The following is a 21,545-nucleotide window of genomic DNA, read 5'->3' on the forward strand; positions in this document are numbered from 1 at the left end:
AACCCAACCAACAACCTAGTAGGATTTTTTTAAGAAACAGATCATTTTAGGGGGGCTTGGGTGGCTCAGTCGGTTAAGCGTCTGCCTTGGGCTCAGAGCATGATCCCAGGGTCCTGGGGTCTGGCTCCCTACTCAGTGGGGAGCCTGCTTCTCCCTCTCCCTCTACTGCTCCTCCTGCTTGCCTGCTCTCTCTCTCTCTCTCTCTCAAATAAATAAAATCTTAAAAAAAACAACTGATCATCTTAAAGTATAAATCTTGAAATATAAAAACTAATTCTTTAGAAATGAGAATTTTCTTATCATAAATTATAAGAACACAACCATTAAAAATAGTTATCCCAAAAATAGATGCAAAGAACAAAGGGACTCAATAAAAAGAACAGAAACAGCCAAAGTAATGTTAAGAATTCTCTATATAATGAAAATGATATTTTGAATCAGTAGAGAAAGGTGACATCAAGACAATTTATCCAACTGTTCAGATTAACTTCTATTTATCCCACCCAAGCCTAGGTGAACCAAATGTAAGTTATAACAGAAATAAAAGTAATCTTCTATCTTTCCCAGATGAGTATAAAAACAGGCAAATGTGGACCAGATTTAACCTTCATATTTTCCCCTAAATACATGGTATAAAAGGCATATCATGGGAAACAAATGGGTTGTCAGCCAAAAAGAGCTGATTTCAGCATTCACCACAGAAACCTGTCAATATGATTAAAAGTAGAAGATCCAACAGTGTATTTTCTTGTCTTTTTAGGGGAGCCATAATGTAGAAACAGACCAAATTACAGTTTATGCATTTATTATGATGCCCTAACATTTTACCAGAGCACAGACAGTATATACTGTTCATTAATACTCACGGTTTTGGACTGACTGATTCACATTTTGGCAAGGCAGTTGACCAGCCAATACATTTAATCATTGGCTATGGAACAAAAGAGTCAACTGCTTCAGAGGTCCCCAGCCCTCACCCTCGTTACACTGTAACCAAAGAATCAGTCATAGACCACAAACCCAACCCAAGACAAAATTCCAAATATATATTGTCTTTATCTTAACATCTCAGAGAAATCAGTAATTCCAAAATTAAATTCTTTAGCGTTCAGTTTTGCCTAAGAATATGAAATCCACAAAAACCGTTAATCTTTCAATGCAATGATGTCTGAACCTCTTCTCTCAAAAAATGTTCTTACCACAGTTACCTTGATAATTCGTTGATCATTTAGCTAATAACATCAGGATGAGATGTTTTCAGGCAGTACTATGATATATATATATATATATATATGGTATTATGTATATAATCTCTCCTTGGCTATAAAACCTGGTCCCACCATAGATCATGTTTTGAACAGTATCATCACTATGGAAAGAAAATGTCTTATTAAAGTATAATCAATTCTCCAACATCGAAATAACAACTTTGAAAATACTTTCAATTACACACTTACTCCATGTTTATCAGTCAATACTGGTCGTTCCATTCATATAAGTACAGTCGAAAAGACCCATGTTGCTCCTAGCCTGTGCCGAAGAGGAGTCTTTTCTTTGGCTGTTACTTGCACAGCTCAATGGTTTTAACTTCCTAGACACAGGCTTGGCCTCCTTGGGTTAAAAGAACTACTTTGTATTCTGCATGTCCTATTGGTAGGTTATAGCTCATCCAAAGTTTAGCTATAGTCATGTTGGAAACATTCACAAATTTCATATGCTTTCCCTACTTAGCCTTGCCATGCTACATCTTTTTAAGAGCTAGGTGTTTTGTTTTAATCAGGGAAAATGATCTCTCAATGAAAATGGCCTGGTAGACAGTGTTGTATCTGCCAACTGTGAGCTTGGCAAGACATGTAAATCCTCATATCCATTCCCCTATCTGTGAAAAACGGCACATACTATCTAAGTTGTAGGATTATTGTAAATACAAGTGTTTATTGCTACACTTTACCATGGAGAAGTTTACCTGTGGAGGGAGTATTTCTTAATATACAAACCTGTAGCAAGCCACAGATGTGTACTAACAACCTTTATTTGTAAGGCTCAGGGCATTTTTTTTTTTTTACATCATATTCTTCAAGACTGTAAAAAAATCATAAAATTGGCTTATTTTCATAAACTTTGTGTTATGGTTTTATTCAGTAAAAGACACTTTGAAGATAAACATAAAAATAATGTGCTCGGGGCGCCTGGGTGGCACAGCAGTTAAGCGTCTGCCTTCAGCTCAGGGCGTGATCCCGGCGTTATGAGATCGAGCCCCACATCAGGCTCCTCTGCTATGAGCCTGCTTCTTCCTCTCCCACTTCCCCTGCTTGTGTACCCTCTCTCGCTGGCTGTCTGTCAAATAAATAAAATCTTTAAAAAAAATAAATAATGTGCTCAGCTCTACTAGGGGTACTTTCACTTTTTAAATGCAAAAAGCATGGTTCAGAAGAACAGAGGAAAATTTTAGAGAATTATAGTTGACTACTTGCTGGTCTATTTCCTCGTAACGGTGAATTTTTTGAGGACAGATGAAGTTTCTTTCATTTTGTATCCCTAACACCTACCCTTTTTCTCCCTGGCTCTGTTTCCTTGTGTGCATGATGAATTATTAATTACACCACGGATTTTTGTTGTAAGTACGCTTTCTCATTACCATGAGAAGAGTAGATCGGGCTATAGAACCAAGGAGAGGTCTTTCTAACCCACATCAGGTACTAATCCTGTACACATTCCAGCATCCCCTAGGCTGGCAAATATGTTCAACATTACCAAATACTAAACACCTAAGTACACCCACGAGTGGGATTCCTACCCAGACATGAGCAAGACTGCCAAACTATGCCACGATATACCTATAAGGTTTTCAGAGGACAGAGTCCAAAAGTCGAGAGACGAGGCTAATTTAGCTTCTGCCTCACAGTAGCCCAGCTCGTGGCTCGACACGTTAGTGGAAAGATGCAAAAGGCGGGCACTTCCTTGGAGGCCAGGTGGCAACGAGCAGCGGACAACGGCGTGGCAGGTCACGCCCAAGAGAAACAGCGGCGGACACGGGAGCCCCCGCATTAGGCAGCAGAACGGGAACCCGATTCTTGGAGTCATAGCTCTGCCTAAATACTCAGAACAGAAGAGCTGGCGACTGGAAGTCTGGCGCCCCGTGGCAGCTCTTGCTAACAGCCGGTCTCCCAAAGGTCCATTTTTGCTGTGACCGCTGGAGCTCCTGGCTCCCCGGGGCGGCGGGCAGGGGCTCGGGAGCGACGGTTCGCCCAGACAGAAGGTACCGGAGCAGGCAGGGGGGCAACGGGCCGCTCCCGCGAGCTCGGGGCAGGCGCGTGGGGATCACCCAAGGTTCCGCGCCGCCGTCCCAGTAGCGCGCGGGCGGCGCCAGCCGGGGGAGGAGCGAGAAGCCGCGGCCCGGGAGCGGCGGAAGCTCTTCCTGTGCCAAGTTTCCGGCTCCGGGTCCCGGGAGGCGGACCGCCGGGCCACAGGCGGAGCCAGCGCTCCGCCGCGGCTTTCGGACTCGGACCATGGCCTCGTGCCGGTGGCCCTGGCGACGCTGCTGCTCCTGGAGGCCGGCGGCCCGGAGCCCCCGGCCCGGCTCCCCCGGCCGCGCGGGGCCGCCCGGGCCGCCCTCGGCTGCAGACGCCGGCGCTCAGGTGAGGCCCAGAGGCGCGCGCGGCGGCCGGGCGCAGAGGTCACGGCGCCAATGACAGCGGCGCGGCGGAATGAATGGGAGCTGGCGGCACGTGCGTCGGGGCCGGGAGCCGCGGAGCTGCGCTGCGGGGGGACCCCGGGCTGGCTGGGCGCCGGGACCCGAGCCCCGCCGGGGGACGTGGAGCGGTGGCGCCCCGCGGGAGACCGCAGAGCGCGGTCCTGGGGACCCAGGAGCCTCGGGGCTTGGGGAGGGAGCGGTGAGGAGCCAGGCCTCGGGGGAAGGTAGTCAGGTTGTCTCCTGGGGTATGGAGCCCGTGAACCCTGGAGACCCGAGTGCAGCTGTTTCCTTTCGGATTTCAGCCAGGGCTTCAGGAGGACAGGTCTTAATTAGGATTTTAGAGAAAAAGGTGCCCTGAGGGCTCAGAGATCCAGTTGGGTTGGGAATGGGCGGTTTGTGGAAAGTGTAAGGCTCATGCCCCGGGGGCACCGGATTTCTGTCGTATGGTAGTTGCTTTCCCGGGAAGACCCTACCTGGACGGGGTGGAAGGGCACTGGAAGGAGAAAAGGCCTGAGGATGGCACAAGTGGAGAGACCTTAAACTTTGATTTAACGTGACTTCTTGAGTAGAGTCAGAATCTCAGCACTAACCATGACTGCTTGACTCTCCTCTGCTGCTCTTGGGCCCGACCTCATTTTCTCCCTTTCCGTCCAGGTTAGCCTCTGTGAAGTGACATGTTCTGTGGCTCCACGAGTCTTTCCTGCACTTTGTAGTGATTGACTCTCAACGTGCCATAGGGTAGACCCGTACTGTTTAGAATAATTGAGTACAATCTGTAGACTCACTGTCCTTTTTAGAGACTTCTCCAGGCATATAGTAATTATGATGTGTTCTCCTTTCATCCACAGGGCTGGTTTTTTTAAAGCTCATTGAATTGAGGACTCTTCTATTTCAGTTGGCTTTGGGACACTTCGTATTCCCATGTATTTGTCAAACACCAGTTGCCTATATGAAATATGTAGCATTTATAAATGTCTACTTTGTACCAAGGTGGATACATATCACAACTTATCCAGAACAGGCACTTGGAGAGAGAACAGCAGCAGCAGCAGGGCCAGCAGACAGCTAGTAAAAACAGAATATGGGCAAAGAGAGTCTCAGGGCTTTGCCGGGATCCATTTCAGCACTGTCCTAACCAGACTTCAAATATTTGTAGCATCACAGTTGAAGGCATTATTTGGAGAGATGTTTGCACCCGCCATCTGATTGCACTGGATACTTCTTTGACACTCCTTTTTATTTATTTATTTAAATTCCAGTATAGGCGTGCCTGGGTGGCTCAGACGGTTAAGCGTCTTCCTTGGATCATGATCCCAGGGTCCTGGGATGCAGCCCTGAGTGAGGCTCCCTGCTCAGCGGGGAGCCTGCTTCTCCCTCTGTGGATCCCCCTGCTTGTGCACACTCATGCACACCCTCTCTCTCTAATAAATAAATAAAATCTTTTAAAGTAAATAAATTCCAGTGTAATTGATGCACAGTATTATATTAGTTTCAGGTGTGCAATATAGTGATTTGACAATTCTGTACATGACTCTGCTCATCACCATAAGTACTCTTGATTTCCTTCACCTGTTTCACCCATCCCCGGTGGACCTCCCCTCTGGTAACCATCAGTTTGTTCTCTATAGTTAATTACCTGCTTTTTGGTTTGTCTCTTTTTTCTATGTTCATTTGTTTCTCAAATTCCACATGTGAGTGAAACCATTTGGTATCTGTCTTTCTCTGACTGACTTATTTGTTAGCGTTATACTCTCTAGCTCCATCCATGTCACAAATGGCAAGATTTCATTCTTTGAATGGATGAGTAATATTCCATTGTATGTATACATTTATCCATTCATCTGTCAGTGGACACTTGAGTTACTTCCGTATTTTGGCTATTGTAAATAATGCTGCAGTAAGCATCAGGGTATGTATATCTTTTCAAATTAGTGTTTTCGTATTCTGGGTAAATACCCAGTGGTGGAATTACTGGATCATATGGTAATTCTGATTAGTTTTTTGAGGAAACTCCATACTATTTTCCACAGTGGCTACATCAGTTTGCATTCCCACCAGCAGTCCACGAGTATTCCTTTTTCTCCACATCCTCAACACTTGTCGTTCCTTGTGGTTTTGATTTTGTTTCTTGTGGTTTTGATTTTAGCCATTCTGACAGATGTGAGGTGATATCTCGTTGTGGTTTTGATTTGCATTTCCATAATGATTAATGAGATTGAGCATCTTTTCATGTGTCTATTGGCCATCTGTATGTCTTTGGAGAAATGTCTGTTCGTGTTTTCTGCCCATTTCTAATTGGATTCTCTGGGGTTTTTTGGTGTTGTATGAGTTCTTTATATATTTTGGATACTAACCCCTTATATATGATTTGTTAAGATCTTCTCCTACTCAGTAGGTTGTCTTTTGTTGATTGTTTGCTGTGCGGAAGCTTTTTATTTTGACGTAGTCCTGACGCTCTTTTTTTTTTTTTTTTTTTTTTTTTTGGATGACGTCCTCACTGAGCAACTTTCTCAACCACAGAAAGAGTGCTTTCCTGGAGAGAATACACTCAGTGTTTTCCGTGTCTGCCTTCATGACCACAGGGTGGGACTACACTGATGATGCCAATGCCATGTATTGCTGATTCGTGTGTCATTGCTGTTTTCACTATACAAGATAAGCCTTCTGGTGTATGCCTCAGGCATGTGTCTTTGGTTAGTTCAAGCCTCTTAGGGCCTGAGAGTCCTTGGGGACAAAGAGCAACAATAATAAAAGCCACATCTACGCTCAGATGCAGCTCTGCTTCCTGATATAGGTACATTCTCCCAGCCTCACCGTTGGTAGCATTAACAAATCTTGTAATAGGACAAAAACCAGGGTGCATCTGTTACTGCCAAATCACTTGTCGGTATGTTTTTGATTCTTCCTCAGCATGGTTTTTTTTTTTTTTTTTTTAAGTAAATTCATGGAAGGCAAGGTTGGCTTTCAGGCGAGAGTATGTGACGGGAAGGAAGGGAACAGTACTGAGATAGGAAAACGATTGTCACGACTGCCAGTAGCAGCTTCCCAATTGGTGCGGCTCTGGCGTCCCAGCCTCCGCGTCAGACCTCACTGCTGCTCTGAGTGCCTCGAGCCTTACTTTGGAGAACACTGCTCCCTCTTCAAGCAGAAAATGATGGAGTAGATAGTAAATACTGGAGCTACGGTAGATCTGTAGATACTGTGTTAAATGTATACAGCATGCTCGGCGCTCAGCCAAGAGCTTTACACATCGCAGCCGCCCTCCAGGAGTAGGTATTACCAGAAAGATGTCACAAGGTAACACGGCCAGGAGATGTTGGGTTGGAACCAAGATCCATCCTCCAAAGACCATGCTTTTAACCACTGTTACACTCCGTAGTCGTTAAAAGCACTCTGTATCAATAGTATAATTTTTTAATTTAAATTCAATTTAGTTCACATATAGTGTATTTTTAGTTTCAGGGGTAGAATTTAATGGTTCATCGGTTGCATATAACACCCAGTGCTCATTATGTCAAGTGCCCTTCACCCAGTTACCCTATCCCCCCACCTGCCTCCCCTCCAGTAACCCTCAGTTTGTTTCCTATATTTAAGGGTCACTTATGGTTTGCCTCCCTCTCTGTTTTTATTTTATTTTTCTTTTCCTTCCCCTGTGTTCATCTGTTTTGTTTCTTAAATCCACATATGAGTGAAATCACATGGTATTTGTCTTGCTCTGACTGACTTATTTCACTTAACATAATACATTCTAGTTCATCCACATTGATGCAAATGGCAAGATTTCATTCTTTTTGATGGCTGAGTAATACTCCCGTGTGTGTGTGTGTGTGTGTGTGTGTGTGTGTGTTCTATTTAAGTATCCATTCATCTTTCGATGACCTCCGGGCACATCTTTACCCATTCATCTGTCAGTGGACATCTGGGCTCTTTCCATAGTTTGGCTATTGTGGACTTGCTGCTGTTAACATTGTGGTGCAGGTGCCCCTGATTCAGATCACTATGTTTGTATCCTTTGGATAAATGCATAGTAGTTCAGTTGCTGGGTAGAACTACCCTAGCTGTGTAATTTTAACTCTTCACCCCAAGTTAGAGGTTAGGTCTCAAACTAAGTATTACAGTGAATTACTGAATTCATTTGAACTAATGAAAGAAGCTGAGAGAAGTGGGTTAAATGTCATATAATGGGAAAATCAAAAGAGAGGATTATCGCCTGGCTTTCTTGGGACATTATTAATGTTCTTACTGGTTTAATGAATATATAACGCTATGGTGGAAAGACTAGAACTCAGCCAGTCTTCCGTGGCCACTGCCTGCCTGGCAAAGTCAACCTTTACTGTCGTTTTAATATGTCTAAAGCAATATGTGTTCACTAGAGAAAAATCAGAAAATAGAAACCAAAAAAGGAATAAAACGAAAAACTCCCACAATCCTATTTATTCAAAAATAACCATTTTAATACCCTAATTTATTATGCTTTTAAATCCTATTCTCTTTGTATTTTATTTGTGCATGCGTGAATATATAAATTTTTAGTGGGATCACGTAATATGTATGGTTTTGTAGATGCTCTTTTGTTTTATTTTTTAAAGATTTATTTATTTACTTAGAGTGCCTGTGCGTGCCTGAGCAAGGGGAGGGATAGAGGGAGAGAAAGAATCCCAAGCAGACTGAGCATGGAGCCCAGTCCAGGGCTTTATCCCACGATCCTGAGATCATGCCCTGAGCTATAAACAAGAGTTGGAGGCTCAACCGACTGAGCCACCAACTTTTTTCTTTTGATATATTGTCAATTTATCTGTATCTCAGTTTTTCAGAATTGACTTTTCTGAATTTCAAGTTCCCCAGCTGTATAAAAACAGGTAGTTTGTGAGGGTCAAATACTGTAAAAGCACATTGTAAGACTTTATTGCAGATAGAGTGGATTCATTCTATTTTTCTTGTGCTAAATTCATCCTTTTTGTCAAAATACTTTCTTCACATACAAAGCCCTTACCACATTAAATTAGTGAATCAGTAAAAATTTTTTTAAGTAACCTCTACGCCCAACGTCAGGCTCGAACTCATGACCTCCCCCCCGCCCCAAGATCAAGAGTCTCATGCTCCACTGACTGAGCCAGCCAGGCACCCCCATAAATTAGTAATTTTTGAAATGACTGTGTCCCTGCATTCTGTAAGATTGGCAGTCTGCATCTTTGGGCTGTAGTGCCTGTCCCATTTCCTGGCCCGTAGTGGTGCTCAGTAATCACTGGAACTAACGTATGTCTCCACCACCTCAGAATCTGTTCTTGATCTCTGCTATTCTCAAAACGTGCCCCTGAGCTTGCTTCTTGTTGAATGTTACTGATCAAGAAGTAGCATTTCCAAGTATGTTTGGGAACGATAACTTAAAATAGGTAGTGTTCATGTATAAATGTAAATTCATTCTTCAACATTGAAGTCTTTTTCCTTTGCACTCTCTGGTCTGATGCTTGGGGGAGCTTCAGTACTCTTTGTTGTCAACTAGTTTAAGAATGTAAAAGAGTGTAAATAACTCTAATCTTTACTATTCTCTGACCAATCTTAGTTAAATGGAAGGAAATTGTTTTAAAACTACCTTTTCGGGTCTGGAAAGCTAGATAGGAATATGGAAACTAGCGTTTGGAGAAAGGGATAGATTATAGATGTGGTTTTTTTCCTTATATTTTCTGTAATGACAAATATTGCTTTTGTAATAATGAAATTTTTTTATTATCATCTTTTGAAGTTTGCAGTCTACCTACAAAGGGACAACTAAAAGATAAAGATATATATTATGAATTTTTTATGAACTCTTACTACATGTGAATAATTATTTTATGAATTCTGTGGATTATGAATGTTTTTAGTAGGTATTATAAACATATTTTTCATGAATATTCTTACAAGTTTCTTAATACTTTTATTTTATAGATGTCCTATTTTAATCTTGTGAAGAGTTTAACATCTGCTTTTCCAAATAGGTATAGTATGTCACGGTAAGTTTATGATCTGTGTTACAACTGCTAAAATTATTAGCCATATTGCCAGTAAATTTCTGTTGTGGTGGGCTAGTCCAACAAATTGAATATTTTGATTAACCAAGTGCCACAGTATTCGCTCTGCATGATCTCTGCCTTTTCCAAAAATGAGAGTGTAATAAAATTTAAACTCAGAACACAATAAACTAGTTTAGTCTTTGATTTTGTGGGTTCTCAAGGTCCTGGGTATAAAAATAAACTATTGCTGTATTGTTGAGCAAGAACAGAATTCTGTGCGTTTTTCTAGATTATAATGGCCATTTTGGATTCGTGCTCAATTTCCAGCAAGCAGATGTGTATATAATTCTTACTTAAAAACGAAATTATCTCACTTAATGAAACACACTTACCATTGCATCTTTGCTTGTCCCAGGTTCCATCACACGACGTCAGCAGCGTGCTGCTGTAGCAAGACACGGAGTGGGGAGAAATACACCGATCCTTTCAAACTCGGTTGGAGAGACTTGAACGGTCTGTATGAGGACATTAGGAAGGTAAGATCATTTTGAACGTGCTAGGAAGTAATGTCGGTTTCTGAGAGTTGTGAACAGACAGTGCGGGTTTTCACTTGAAACCTTGATTCACGAGTGTCCAGTGTCCCGTGTTTACAGAGCACCAAGGAGGTGGGTGGCGGTGTAGGGACGCAGTGCCCATCACCACCCAGAGCGAGGTTATTGCGGAGTTGGGGAACTGAAAACATGGACAGGCAGCACCTCCTTACCCTCTCCTATCCCTTCCCCCGCCCCGGGCATAGTCAAGTGCTGAAGACCGTGCCAGGCCGCCCCAAACGGGGCTTTCTCCATTAACCACATTTTCCCCCAGAACTTTTGGTGGCTTCTCAAATGCTGCCCAGAAGTGTTCACGTGCCCCTTGTCAGCTTCCGTCCCCTTTCACGGTTCTCCACTTTCTTCCTCAGACCCCCACTCCCCTCTCCTCTTCTCACACAGCACCACTTCCCATCTGAGTGATCTTGGCGAGGCCTTGAGGAGTCGCTCCCTGGGCGCCTGCTTTGTCACCCTGCCTGTGCCCGTCTGCACCCGGGCCTCCTGTCCTCCCTCCTCGGTGAAGTAAATGTTCCCTCCTTTCCAGGAGTCTCTTCACCACCAGCGCCGTCCCGGGCCCTTTGCCTCCCCGGTGCCTTAGGAACGACTCCCACAGTTGCCTGTTTGCTCACCTTTATCTGCAAGGTTTCCCTCCTCATGCCTCTCACATCCATTGTCAGCGCTCCAGTTTGTTCACCTTCATCCTTTCAAGGACCGTCCCTTGACCCCGCGTTCCCCCTTCCCTTCCAGTATTCTCTGCCTCTTTCTTTCGTCCCTTCATGTTTCCTCCACCATCACACTGTGTCTTCCTTCCCAGCGTCTCTCTGAACCTGGCTTTGCCAGCCCTTCGCTTCCATAGCTTTTTCCGCTGAATCCATCAGACACTTCCGGTTTTCTCTTCCTTGACATTGTTGAACACTGGACACTGTTAACCGCTCCCCACTGCGTGGAACACTTCCCTTGGTTTCTGCACCTTTCTCGTTCTCCTAAGTCTTAGACCATCCTTCAGTCTGCTTCCTGGACTCCTCTCTGTCCTCTCCCCACCCCCTTTGATTTTGGCATTCCTTTGGGTTCTGTCTGTTCCCTCTTCTCTCTGTGTCCTCAGTTTACCCACTTCCATACTTATGACTCCCAAATAATAGGTCTGTTCCAGATTGAATTTTCTCTCTTAAAACCATGCATCTAACTGTCGCTGGGCAGTTCCATGGAGTGTCCGTGACTGTCTCAACATAACATATCTGAAACTACTTTCCCCTCATAATCGGTTCTTCTTGGTTTTCCTACTCATTGAAGGTACCACCCAGGAACCCGGGCAGGATCCTGAAATTGTTCCTCTCCTCCTTCCACATCTTCCTCGCCTGTCTCTTGCCTTCATCCCCCAGTCTAGGTCAGGCCATGCCCCTCTCTGTGGCCCTGTCATGTTGCTCTCCTGCCTACTCCTGAGCCGGCAGTGCCCCCTTTGTGCTCCTGGAGGAGCCGCTCTTACCTCAGAGCCAGCACCCGTCACACTGCGTACTGCAGTTACTGTGTTCTCCCCATCCAGACCGAGCTCCTTGAAGGCAGGGACTGTCTTATTTTTCTTTGTAACCTCTGTATTTATTGCTGTGCTTGTCACTGAAGTCAGTATTTTGGTGAGTTAAAGACTGGCCCGCTGTACCATGTTCACCTGAGCCTGGCCAAGGCTCCTGGGGCTGTTCTTAGCTCCCATTGCTTTGAGACATAAGCTGTGATTCATTCTAGCAAGTCCTTGAAAGGCAGATACAACAAACACAAGTCCATCACCTAGAAGGCTCTCCCTCCTCTTCATGAATCAGTCCTACTTATTCTTTAATTCCAGGTCAAAGCTTCTATCCTTCATTAAATATTTGGTTTTCTAGCCCATACCAATTTCTCCCTTCTCTGAACTTTTACTGCATTTAATTTAATTTATGGCATTTAGGGATACCTGGGTGGCTCAGTCGGTTAAGCATCTGCCTTCAGCTCAGGTCATGATCCCTGAGTCCTGGGATCGAGTCCCAAGTCAGGCTCCCTGCTCGGCGGGGAGAATGCTAGTCCCTCTCCCTCTGCTTGTGCTATCTCTCTCACTCTTTCTCTCTCAAATAAATAAATAAATAAATAATCTTAAAAAAAATTTATTGCATTTAGTTTAATTATGTCATTGCTCAAGTTACCACTATGAACATTTTATATTCTTAAAAAATTTATCTCCCCAACTCAGTTGTAAGTTCCTCACAGTCAGGCAAACCATGTCTTCACTTCCTCTGTGAAATTTTGACACGTCTGGCTGAGCCAGGCTTAACTGATCCCTGCTTCTTCCCGGCCGCCATCTTCTCTTCCTGTCCCTGATACACAGCTTTGCCTCCATACCCCAGACACCCCCCCTTAACTGCTGCTTCATTGGCTCCCACGCTCCCCATCTTTGTCCTCTCCTTACCAGCCCCTGTTCCTTTGTGGTCCCTGTGCTGCCTAGTGCTTTCTCCTCCTCCCTGGAGTCCTTTGGAGTCTTCGGGGGCAGGCAGCCCTGCTCGTGCCAGGCCTTTGGCCACTAAGGCGGGCCCGGCATTGCCTGTGGCCCAGCTGCAGGGCAGCCGGCCAGGTTTGCGGCCTTACAACGCTGGAACCTTTTCCAATTGAGTGTTGAATTTCTCAAGTGAAATGAGTATATTGAGTTCAAGCGAGTACACTGAAATCAAGTCAAAGTTTTGTAAAAGAAATCCTGTTGCCCTTTGTGCTGTCATGATGCCATATTGACACAGAGAAACTTTATTTCAGGAACTACTCATATCTACAGCCGAACTTAAGGAAATGTCTGAATACTACTTTGATGGAAAAGGAAAAGCCTTTCGACCAATTATTGTGGTGCTAATGGCCCGGGCGTGTAATATTCATCATAATAATTCCCGGTGAGTTATTTACTTTCACGCCTCTGTCGTTCTGATATTTGGCAAATCTTCCTTCCCAAGCTTGCCATTTAGTTCCCAGATGAAGAGGTAGTGTTTATCTTAGAATTCACTTTGTGGTGAGTAGTTTCTGGCTTTGAGTCCCCAGAGTCACCTGGTCTGGGCATCTTCCCTTTCCACGCTTTTTCATGTCATAGAAGAACAACTTCAGCTGCAAGTAACCATTTTGAAAAGAATTTTAGGGGCGCCTGGGTGGTGCAGTCATTAAGCGTCTGCCTTCGGTTCAGGGCGGGATCCCAGCGTTCTGGGATCAAGCCCCACATCAGGCTCCTCCGCTGGGAGCCTGCTTCTTCCTCTCCCACTGCCCCTGCTTGTGTTCCCTCTCTCGCTGGCTGTCTCTGTCAAATTAATAAATAAAATCTTTAAAAAAAAAAAAAAGAATTTTAAAAGCCAAAGTTAGTTTTCTCACTCAGAAGTAAAGAAGAGCTGGGTGTGTACATGTAACCTTTATATACACGGGGCCGTTAGTCCAAAGGTTCATCTTTATAAAGTCCTGAGCTACACGCCTGCGCCGTGAGTCTGGGCACCACACGCCCTGACGGTCTGCCTTCCTGTGACCTGCGGAAATTGGCCAAAGAAAAATCTGTGTCAAAGAAGGCATTTTGACTATTGGTCCTCAACTTCTGTGTTTTGAATATATATAATTTTAAAACAACCGTATTACAGGAAATCTTAAAATAGGCTTGACCCTTTCCCTTATGCAGCTATCTCTACCACTCCCTCTTCCCCGCTATTCTTGTACGGAGTCATTCTGTATGTCTCAGTGATTCTGTGTTCTGCTTTCTCTGCTCACCCCTGTTTTCACCCTTGACCTCGTTGCTAGACTGTCTTCATAGTTGTTATTTTTACGTGGTGTGATCCGCTGATGGAAATTCCAGTACACCAGAACGTACTCATACGCTGCCCTGGCGTGGAACATTTGTATTACGTTCCCTCTTCTGCGTGGCGCGCACTTGAAGGAATGCCTCAGGGAGTGTCAGATGTCGCCTCTTAGCAGCTGCTCTCCTCAGCCTTTTGTTCCCCGCTGCTGTGCCGCCAGCTCCAGCACTTCCCACCACCTTGGGGTGCCTCCCCCCAAAGCCACCCCCCAAGACTCACCAAGTGCTCACAGTGCGATTGGAACGGGCGGTGAAATCTCTGGCCAGGGACCATCCTCGGGACCACGTCTACTTCACCTAGGAGGCAGAACAGCAGAAATGAACCATATTTGAAATACGTCTCACACGATCTAGGGCAGGGTTCTCGGCCTTGACATTTTGGGCCAGACAGTTCTTTGTGAGGGGGCTGTCCTTGTACCATGGATGTTCTGCAGCGTCTCTGGCCTCTGCCCATTAGATGCTAGTAGCACCGTCCCAGCCCCTGCCAAGTCAGTGACAACCAAGATGTTTCCAGTCATTGCCAGATGTCCCCTGAGGTGCAAAATCATCCCTGGTTGAGAACCGCTGGTCTAGAGAGAGTGTGTGTCTCAGATTAACGTGTCATATGGTTTGTTACCCTCAGAGGTGACATGGCAAGGAAGATATCCTGCATCGTTTTAAGTCCTCTCCACTGTTATCCCCATGGTTGCAAGTTTTTTCAGTTTGTTTTGCTGAAACTGTATAAACTTGGTTGCAGAAAACATGGGAGAATGTAACACAACAAAGGCATTGCTAGTTTAGAAAGTTCCGGGGGCACCTGGGTGGCTCAGTCATTTGAGTGTCTGACTCTTGATTTCGGCTCAGGTCGTGATCTCAGGTCACAGGATTGAGCCCGGCGTTGGGCTCTGCGCTCAGTGGGGAGTCTGCTTCAGATTCTCTCTCTCCCTCTCCCTCTGCCCTTCTCCCTGCTCACTCTCCCCCTCTCTCAAATAAATAAATAAATAAATCTTTAAAAAAAAGTAAGTTCAAGGGTGCCTGCCTGGCTCCGTCAGGAGAGCCTGTGACTCTTGATTTTGGGGTTGTGAGTTCGAGCCCCATGTTGGGGGTAGAATTTACTTGAATAGAATGAAAAGTGCGTTGCACACTGCCCTCTCCGGGGTGTTTTAGCTGCAGCCTCATTGTCCTGTAAGTGATGGGAGCGGGGCTCACCAAAGGCACAGTGCAGGGGCAGAGTTGCGACGGTGGCGTGCATTTGAGTAGAGTGGTGTCCCACAGTATCGTTCTCCGGGCCCCAGCAGCTTCAGAATACTTGCTTCCTAAGAGCCCTTTTGAATCAGGCTCTTAATTGGCTAAAACTAGCTGTTAATTCCATGCCCCTTAAAGCAAGAAGGGACCTGGGCCATTTCCAGTTTTGCTTGCTGAGGAAGACTTAGAACAGTATGGATAAGAGGGAGCTATAGATTCGGGGCTGGACCTCACAGAGCCCCTGGTTTTAGCCAGTGCCACCGGAGGCATCCCCCAGCCCCCCGGGGGCACCAGAACCCATTCTAGTACTGCACCTGCTTGCTCGCTCGCTGGTGATGGCAGATTGAGAGATCCCTGCTTTATCCTCTGACAATCAGAGTTTAATGGCTTCTGTGAGGCTCATCAAAATGGATCTTCTCGTGTGTGAAATGTCTATTACATAGGTATATAATAATCCTAGAGGGGATTTTGGAAAACTGAATAGAACAGATACCTAAGAAATAGCCAGGGGAGAAACTACCTTTTATTGATTTTCCTTTTTCTGTTACAAGCTTTTCAGTGGTCCATTAAATATTCCTTGCGAGATCACTTTACTAGGACTTCTTAACCTGAGGTCCATGATCGTTACGGGGGTCTGTGAGTCCCTTAGAATTGTATGCAGAATTTTTTGTGTATTTGCATTTTTCTGGGGAAGGATATCAGAGGCTCATAATATATTCTCCCAAAGGTAATATGGCCCCGAAGAGCTTAAGACTCAATCTGTATATTTCCTGTCTGTATCCTGATAACACAGTACCTGGGCAGGTAAAGTAAGAACACACAAATAAAAAGACTTGGATTTGAAAGGTCTGAAAACAGCTGTAGTGGTTCTGAAATGCGCCACCTAGGTCCGCCTGCAGTGAAGGACTCAGTGCTGGACCCCGTCTCGTTGGCAGAGAACCTTCAGTTCTCAGCCTCAAGGACTGCATCCGCTGCCGCACATCCTTTCACCAGAGCCGGCCCACACACAGAGACTGAGAGATGAAGGGCCTTTCTGCTCCAGCGCACACTGTGGCTGGGCCTACATCACAGACACTTCTCCCTCTACCCCAGTCCTGTTTCCTTCTCTCCCTCCCACAGCCTTTGATCCCAAGGGCACTCCTGAGACAGACATCCTGTACTTTAAACTTCAGAGTCTGCTTCCCAGAGAACTCAGCGTGCACCAGAGTTCAGCAAACTGACTGTAAGTCAGACTTACTTTATCAATCTAGATCACAAACGAGCTTTCGAGTCAATAGAGGTCCATAAAATTGCTGTCCTCACTGAACGCAGCACAGCCGTAGTGTCTCATCTTTCTCCAACAAGCCCAACCCCCTTTCAGCAACCACATTGAGGGGACCTCTTCTTGTCCTCGCTCTTGGCCCCATCCGTCCCTGTGTGGAAGCCTTCCAGCTCTGGAAGTGGGTATCGCAGCCAGTGACTGGGGTAACAGGATTGCTCACAGTATATTGGTCTTGATTGTGCAAATGACCAAGGGGCACTGAATCCCACTGGGCCAGCTTATGGAGCCAGACATTTGATCAGATGGCACAGATTATAAGTTGCCATTTTCACATTAGTGACGATATCAAGGGTCCAAGTGTGATGAAAATCCTACGTGCCGAGGAGGTGACTTTTATGATACTAATACAGACAAAGGAAATGACAAAAGTCTACCCTGGGAAAACTGTAACAAAACAGTCATTACAGCACCATCTCACTTAAATGATTCCTAAGATTAGGCCATTCACGATTCTGGAACCATTCCTGATTTCTTTGTGTTCTGAATCACCGAGCCAGCCACTACCATAGCAATTTATGGGATAGGCGGGAGAGTTGGTGCCAAAAGAAACGTTTTTGCTTTTAACCTCGGTGTCCGTACTGGAATGGATCTGGAGGGCAGCAGGGGCCACGCATCAGGCTTCCCTCGGTCCGCTGGGCTCCTGTGGCCCCAGCACCTGGAAGAGAGTGGAGCGAGAACCCGAGCCCGAGGGGCAGCCTTACCCCCTCTGAGGTCCTGCCTCTCTCACTGCCGGGAGCCTCCTCTGGACCTGGTGCGTTCTAGCATCCCGGTGGCCTGGGCCCTGCCAGTGGAATGGTCGCCAAGGTCCAGGCCGTCGCATTTCCCGCGTGTCCAGTAGAGGGAACTGGGGAGCCTTGAGGGTCCCTGCTCCCCCTACTGGGGACGCAGAAAACCCCCAGTTGGTGAGGAGCAGCCGTATTCACGGGCGACTAGACCTGGATACCTGTGGTCACCCACGTAGAGCACTGTGCTACCCTGAGCCGGGCAGGCGTGCGGCACTGACACGTCTGTGTCTACTGCCGGTCCTGTAAGCACCGCAGACCCTGGTGAGACCGAAGCCATTGCTTTTAATGTGGTTAAAGTCTGTCGACACACAAAGAGACACTGAAGCTATGAATGAGGACTCCTTGGGCATCCGCAGATCCAAGGTTAAGGGCCGCACTAGAGATACACGCGCCACGATACTGATCTTACTGGGACAGAAGTTCTCTTTCCTCTCGGCCAGTCTGACTACATGACTACGTGATGAGAAGCATCGGCACAGCGTGTGGCCCCAGGGATCTTGAGGGGACTTTTTAGAGCACCGAGCTGCTCTGTGAAAGAGCACAGGAAAATAGAGCGTTCTACAGACACTTGGCAGTGGTCAGTCGGCATGACCTGTCCGACTCAGGCACCTGCGTGAGTGAGAAGAGGTGTCACCTGGAAGGTGGGAGAGATCAAAAGGACCCACACAGGAGCTACAGGAAGAGAACCCTGTGCCTTCAGATTGGCGTCTCCACCATGGACCTCTTCCTCTTCCAGAAGGAGAGCAGTTAGTGAGGCAGAAAAACATTCGGATGAATGACCTGGTGAACGACAGAGCTCATAGATCTGATAGATTTCCCTTTCCATTGATGAAACCTTGCTCTGTGTGTCACAAGGGAAGTCCCTTGTGAAAGAAGCAGCAGCAGTGAATCAACGGGGACTCTGTCTAACCCAGATCTGGAGGCTGGTGTAAGTGAAGAGTGAGGTGATCGGTTGGATTAGGATTCAGTTTCAGGTCAAGCTGGTGTAGACTTTGAGGTTGAGTCTCTCTGTGCAGAAGATTGCAGCCTCAAGCACTGTCCGATGCAGATGAGGACGAATACTGAGGCGCTGCATCAGGCGGGGGAGAGTGAAACAGGCATTTGAAGATCCTGAAGTTTCCTCAGCTGACTGTTAGAGCTGTACTTCATGCAGGGAGATGAATCGTCCCCTTCCACCTCATTGCAGACATGTTGGGCCCTTCGTGAGAGCTGGCTTCCTGACGATAAAGGAAAGATGAAGGGAAAACGCCTACAAAAGCCAACTCGAAAACTCAACACAAGGAGAAGAGGGCTTTGATGTCTCTGATTGTAGAAAATCCCACAAACAAACAAAAACCTACAGTGAATGATTCCAGAGAATCCTGTGCTGAGGGAATGGTGATAAAATCACACAAGCCTCCTAACCCCAAGAAAGTGAGGACTGTTCCCAGCCGTCAACTTCTAATAGCATCATTTATGGCAGCCAAGAAGTCAAAACAAAATAAAAAACACAAAACAAAAGTCAAAAGAATGGTGGAATCTAGTTTTCTCCTTTTTTTGAGAGGGGGAGAGAGAGAATCTCAAGCAGGCTCCCCGCTGAGCAAGGAGCCACATGCGGGACTCAATCCAAGGACCCCTGGGATCATGACCTGAGCCGAAGGCAGGTCCTTAACTGACTGGGTCACCCAGGCATCCCAACCTCTTGTATTTTAAATAATTTCCACTTTCTTACATTTTAGAGAAGTATCTGATTTTAAAATATAGAAGTAGGACATTTAAATGTATGTTATTTCATGTAAGGAGAGTTTGTATAAAAGATTTAATATTTAAATTTTAGATACTTTAAAACTTTCCAATCCTTAGTTTCTCTGCTCTTTTAGAGCCTCTTAAAATTCTTTTTCCAGATAAAAAAAGAAATTGTTAGTTGTATTTAGTGCTATGTAAGTATAAATGCACTTCTAATTCTCCAACTCTTTGGTCTAGTAAGAGATAGGTGGTAATGGTGTCATTTGAGAAGTCTTTGAGAAAGCCATCATTTACCCATAAGACAAAACTATTTTAAGGCCCTGTAGGAAAATGTGGAATTGTCCTAGGGGTCTCACCTGCATACCAGGCCCTTTTCCACACATAATTTCAGGATTTAGTACAATCTGTTGTTTTCCCTAAATTGGAAAACCATCCTGAGACACTTTGAAGTGCCTTCTTGGGCTGCATTGCATAGGCCCTGGTAGTTACCTAGGTTTCAGACCTTTGCTTAAAGCTGGGTTTAGAAATTGGTGAATTCACAGACTAATCCAGAAATTCAGTAAACAGAAGGATTGTTTTTAAACTAGCTGGGAATGTTATCTCTTCTTGCTGATATGTCCAGAAATGAGGCATCATTTTCCTTCTAGAAAGATGGGGTCAGAAGAGAATTCTAAAATAGTTCTCAAACTGCGTACGTTCATATCTCCATTTATATTTAAATCGGAATCTAAGCAAAGTAGTGAAAATAAGCACTTTAAGGTCCCAGTTTTTTTCTCCCATGTATGACAGTTGTATGTACTCGGGTAAGGACAATAAAATCAACCGGACTGTAAGTTTAGAGTAGAACTGAGGGCTATAATTTTGCACAGCAAATCTGTGTGCCAGTCACTAACAGCACATTGTATTAAACTTTAAAAGAAAACCACACATGCACGTGACTTATCCACATACGCATATGAAAGTAGGAAACCTGGCTACATGGATTAGCACCGTAGCCAGAGACCCGTCCTCAGAAGTGCAGTAAAGCTTTATTAATTTGGGCTTTATAAGCAACTAGAACCAACTAGAATCAACTAGAATCAACTAGAACTTGAAATGGGGACATGATCCTGGAACCTTTCTGAGGAGAGTTGTTAGTAAAAATGAGATTATAAACACTGTATATTCAGGGTATATTATGCAGTGATTATGCTATTTATAAAACATTCAGATCTGGAAATAGTCTCATTCTGGTGCCTTTACATTGCAGATGTCTTGATTGTCTAAATTTTTATATTATTTATTGATTGCCAAATAAAAACATTAAATGTTTAGGCATTGTTTCAAGAATATGATTATTGGATCTTAGAAATAATTTTTCATAATGAGTTGTGTTTAAAAAGAAATTATACTTGAATATCATCCATTCGGGTAATCAGAGGTCCACGTCTGAATGTGCTTTTGTTTTTGGAATGGCGGTGCCTGCCCTCTGTGGCCGTACACATATTAAGGGACAGCTCGACACAGTTGGGAGCCTCCAAGGTATCGAATAGACTCAACTTGAGAGAGGATCTTACAGTTTAGTAGGGCCACGAACTGCCGTTCTCTTCCTCCTGTGTTATCTCCCACACGTGTTATCCCGTGGCAGGTTGGCTTAAGTGGTTTCTCAGCTAGTGATGGTGAATGGTCTGGAAGGGCTGGGGTTGGGGCAGAGAGGGGAGTTGGGCTGGCCACCCTGCTACTCGTCAGCATGAAAAACCCCGGTTGTAATTGCCTGTAATTTCTCTGCATCAGCTAGGAAACTAAATGCCACGAGGCCAAGAACCTCTTCTTGACTGTGACACACATGGACAGGTGCTCAGGAGGAATTTATTGAGGGACGCAAAGCACCGGGCCCGAGTCTTGTAGCTGGCTCTAAGGCAGGAGCCTGCGGGCCCCCAGGCAGACCAGGGTTAGTTCTCGGCATCATTTAGTTCACTTTCATTTTTAATAAGCGTTTTAAAGATACTGATTAGTGTGTGTAGGCGTTTGTTGGCTTATGAAGGTAACCGCAAGTTGTCATAGGGAGACGTCTTGTGGAAAGTTTGTAGTCGTACTTGCTCGTTGTTCGGATTCTGAACTGGGGTTTGATTTAGTCTTTACAAAAAAATGTTTTCTCGGCTGAAAAAAAAATACCAGCTGTTCAAAAGTTTGTGGCCGAACTGTCCATCCTCTAGGCAGCTTTCAATTATATACGGTAGGGAATTTATGACATTTACAAATACTCCTTTAAAAAGATAAATATATGAACGCAGAAGTGCAAAAGGTGCTCAGGAGTGTTGAATATGTTGTTATAAAATGGACCATTAACAGGAATTAATAAAAAGCAACAGAACATTTTTTTAAAAAGGGACCTTGAAGTA

General features: G+C 45.1%; 2 protein-coding genes and 1 pseudogene across 14 annotated transcripts in view; 2 read left to right on the forward strand and 1 right to left on the reverse strand.

The window, feature by feature from the left end:
* Positions 1–3,407, reverse strand: part of SELENOO (selenoprotein O) — a 45,260-nt gene extending 41,853 nt beyond the window's left edge. For 3 of the 7 annotated variants that reach the window (XR_003313590.3, XM_026490276.4, XM_057304716.1), the window contains exon 1: positions 2,838–3,385. Coding sequence is in view for 6 of the 7 variants with exons in the window: in XM_026490276.4 (XP_026346061.1) it covers positions 2,838–3,084 (247 nt within the window). In the remaining variant the exon portion in view is untranslated. Of the gene's footprint in view, positions 1–1,457 lie in introns of all 7 variants that reach the window. The other 4 variants (XM_057304715.1, XM_057304718.1, XM_057304717.1 and 1 more) reach the window with 3 other exon arrangements.
* A 44-nt stretch (positions 3,408–3,451) lies between these two features.
* PDSS1 (decaprenyl diphosphate synthase subunit 1) overlaps positions 3,452–21,545 on the forward strand; it is a 44,235-nt gene continuing 26,141 nt past the window's right edge. For 6 of the 7 annotated variants that reach the window (XR_008956548.1, XR_008956549.1, XR_003313591.2 and 3 more), the window contains exons 1-4: positions 3,452–3,638; positions 9,623–9,687; positions 10,103–10,223; positions 13,044–13,174. Coding sequence is in view for 3 of the 7 variants with exons in the window: in XM_057304723.1 (XP_057160706.1) it covers positions 3,510–3,638; positions 9,623–9,687; positions 10,103–10,223; positions 13,044–13,174 (446 nt within the window). In the remaining 4 variants the exon portion in view is untranslated. Of the gene's footprint in view, positions 3,639–9,622; positions 9,688–10,102; positions 10,224–13,043; positions 13,175–21,545 lie in introns of those variants that run through there. The other variant, XM_026490290.4, reaches the window with a different exon arrangement.
* Positions 17,238–19,349, forward strand: LOC113248680 (E3 ubiquitin-protein ligase Mdm2-like; annotated as a pseudogene).

Source organism: Ursus arctos, unplaced genomic scaffold (assembly GCF_023065955.2).
Source record: "Ursus arctos isolate Adak ecotype North America unplaced genomic scaffold, UrsArc2.0 scaffold_30, whole genome shotgun sequence".
NCBI classification, from domain to species: domain Eukaryota; kingdom Metazoa; phylum Chordata; class Mammalia; order Carnivora; family Ursidae; genus Ursus; species Ursus arctos.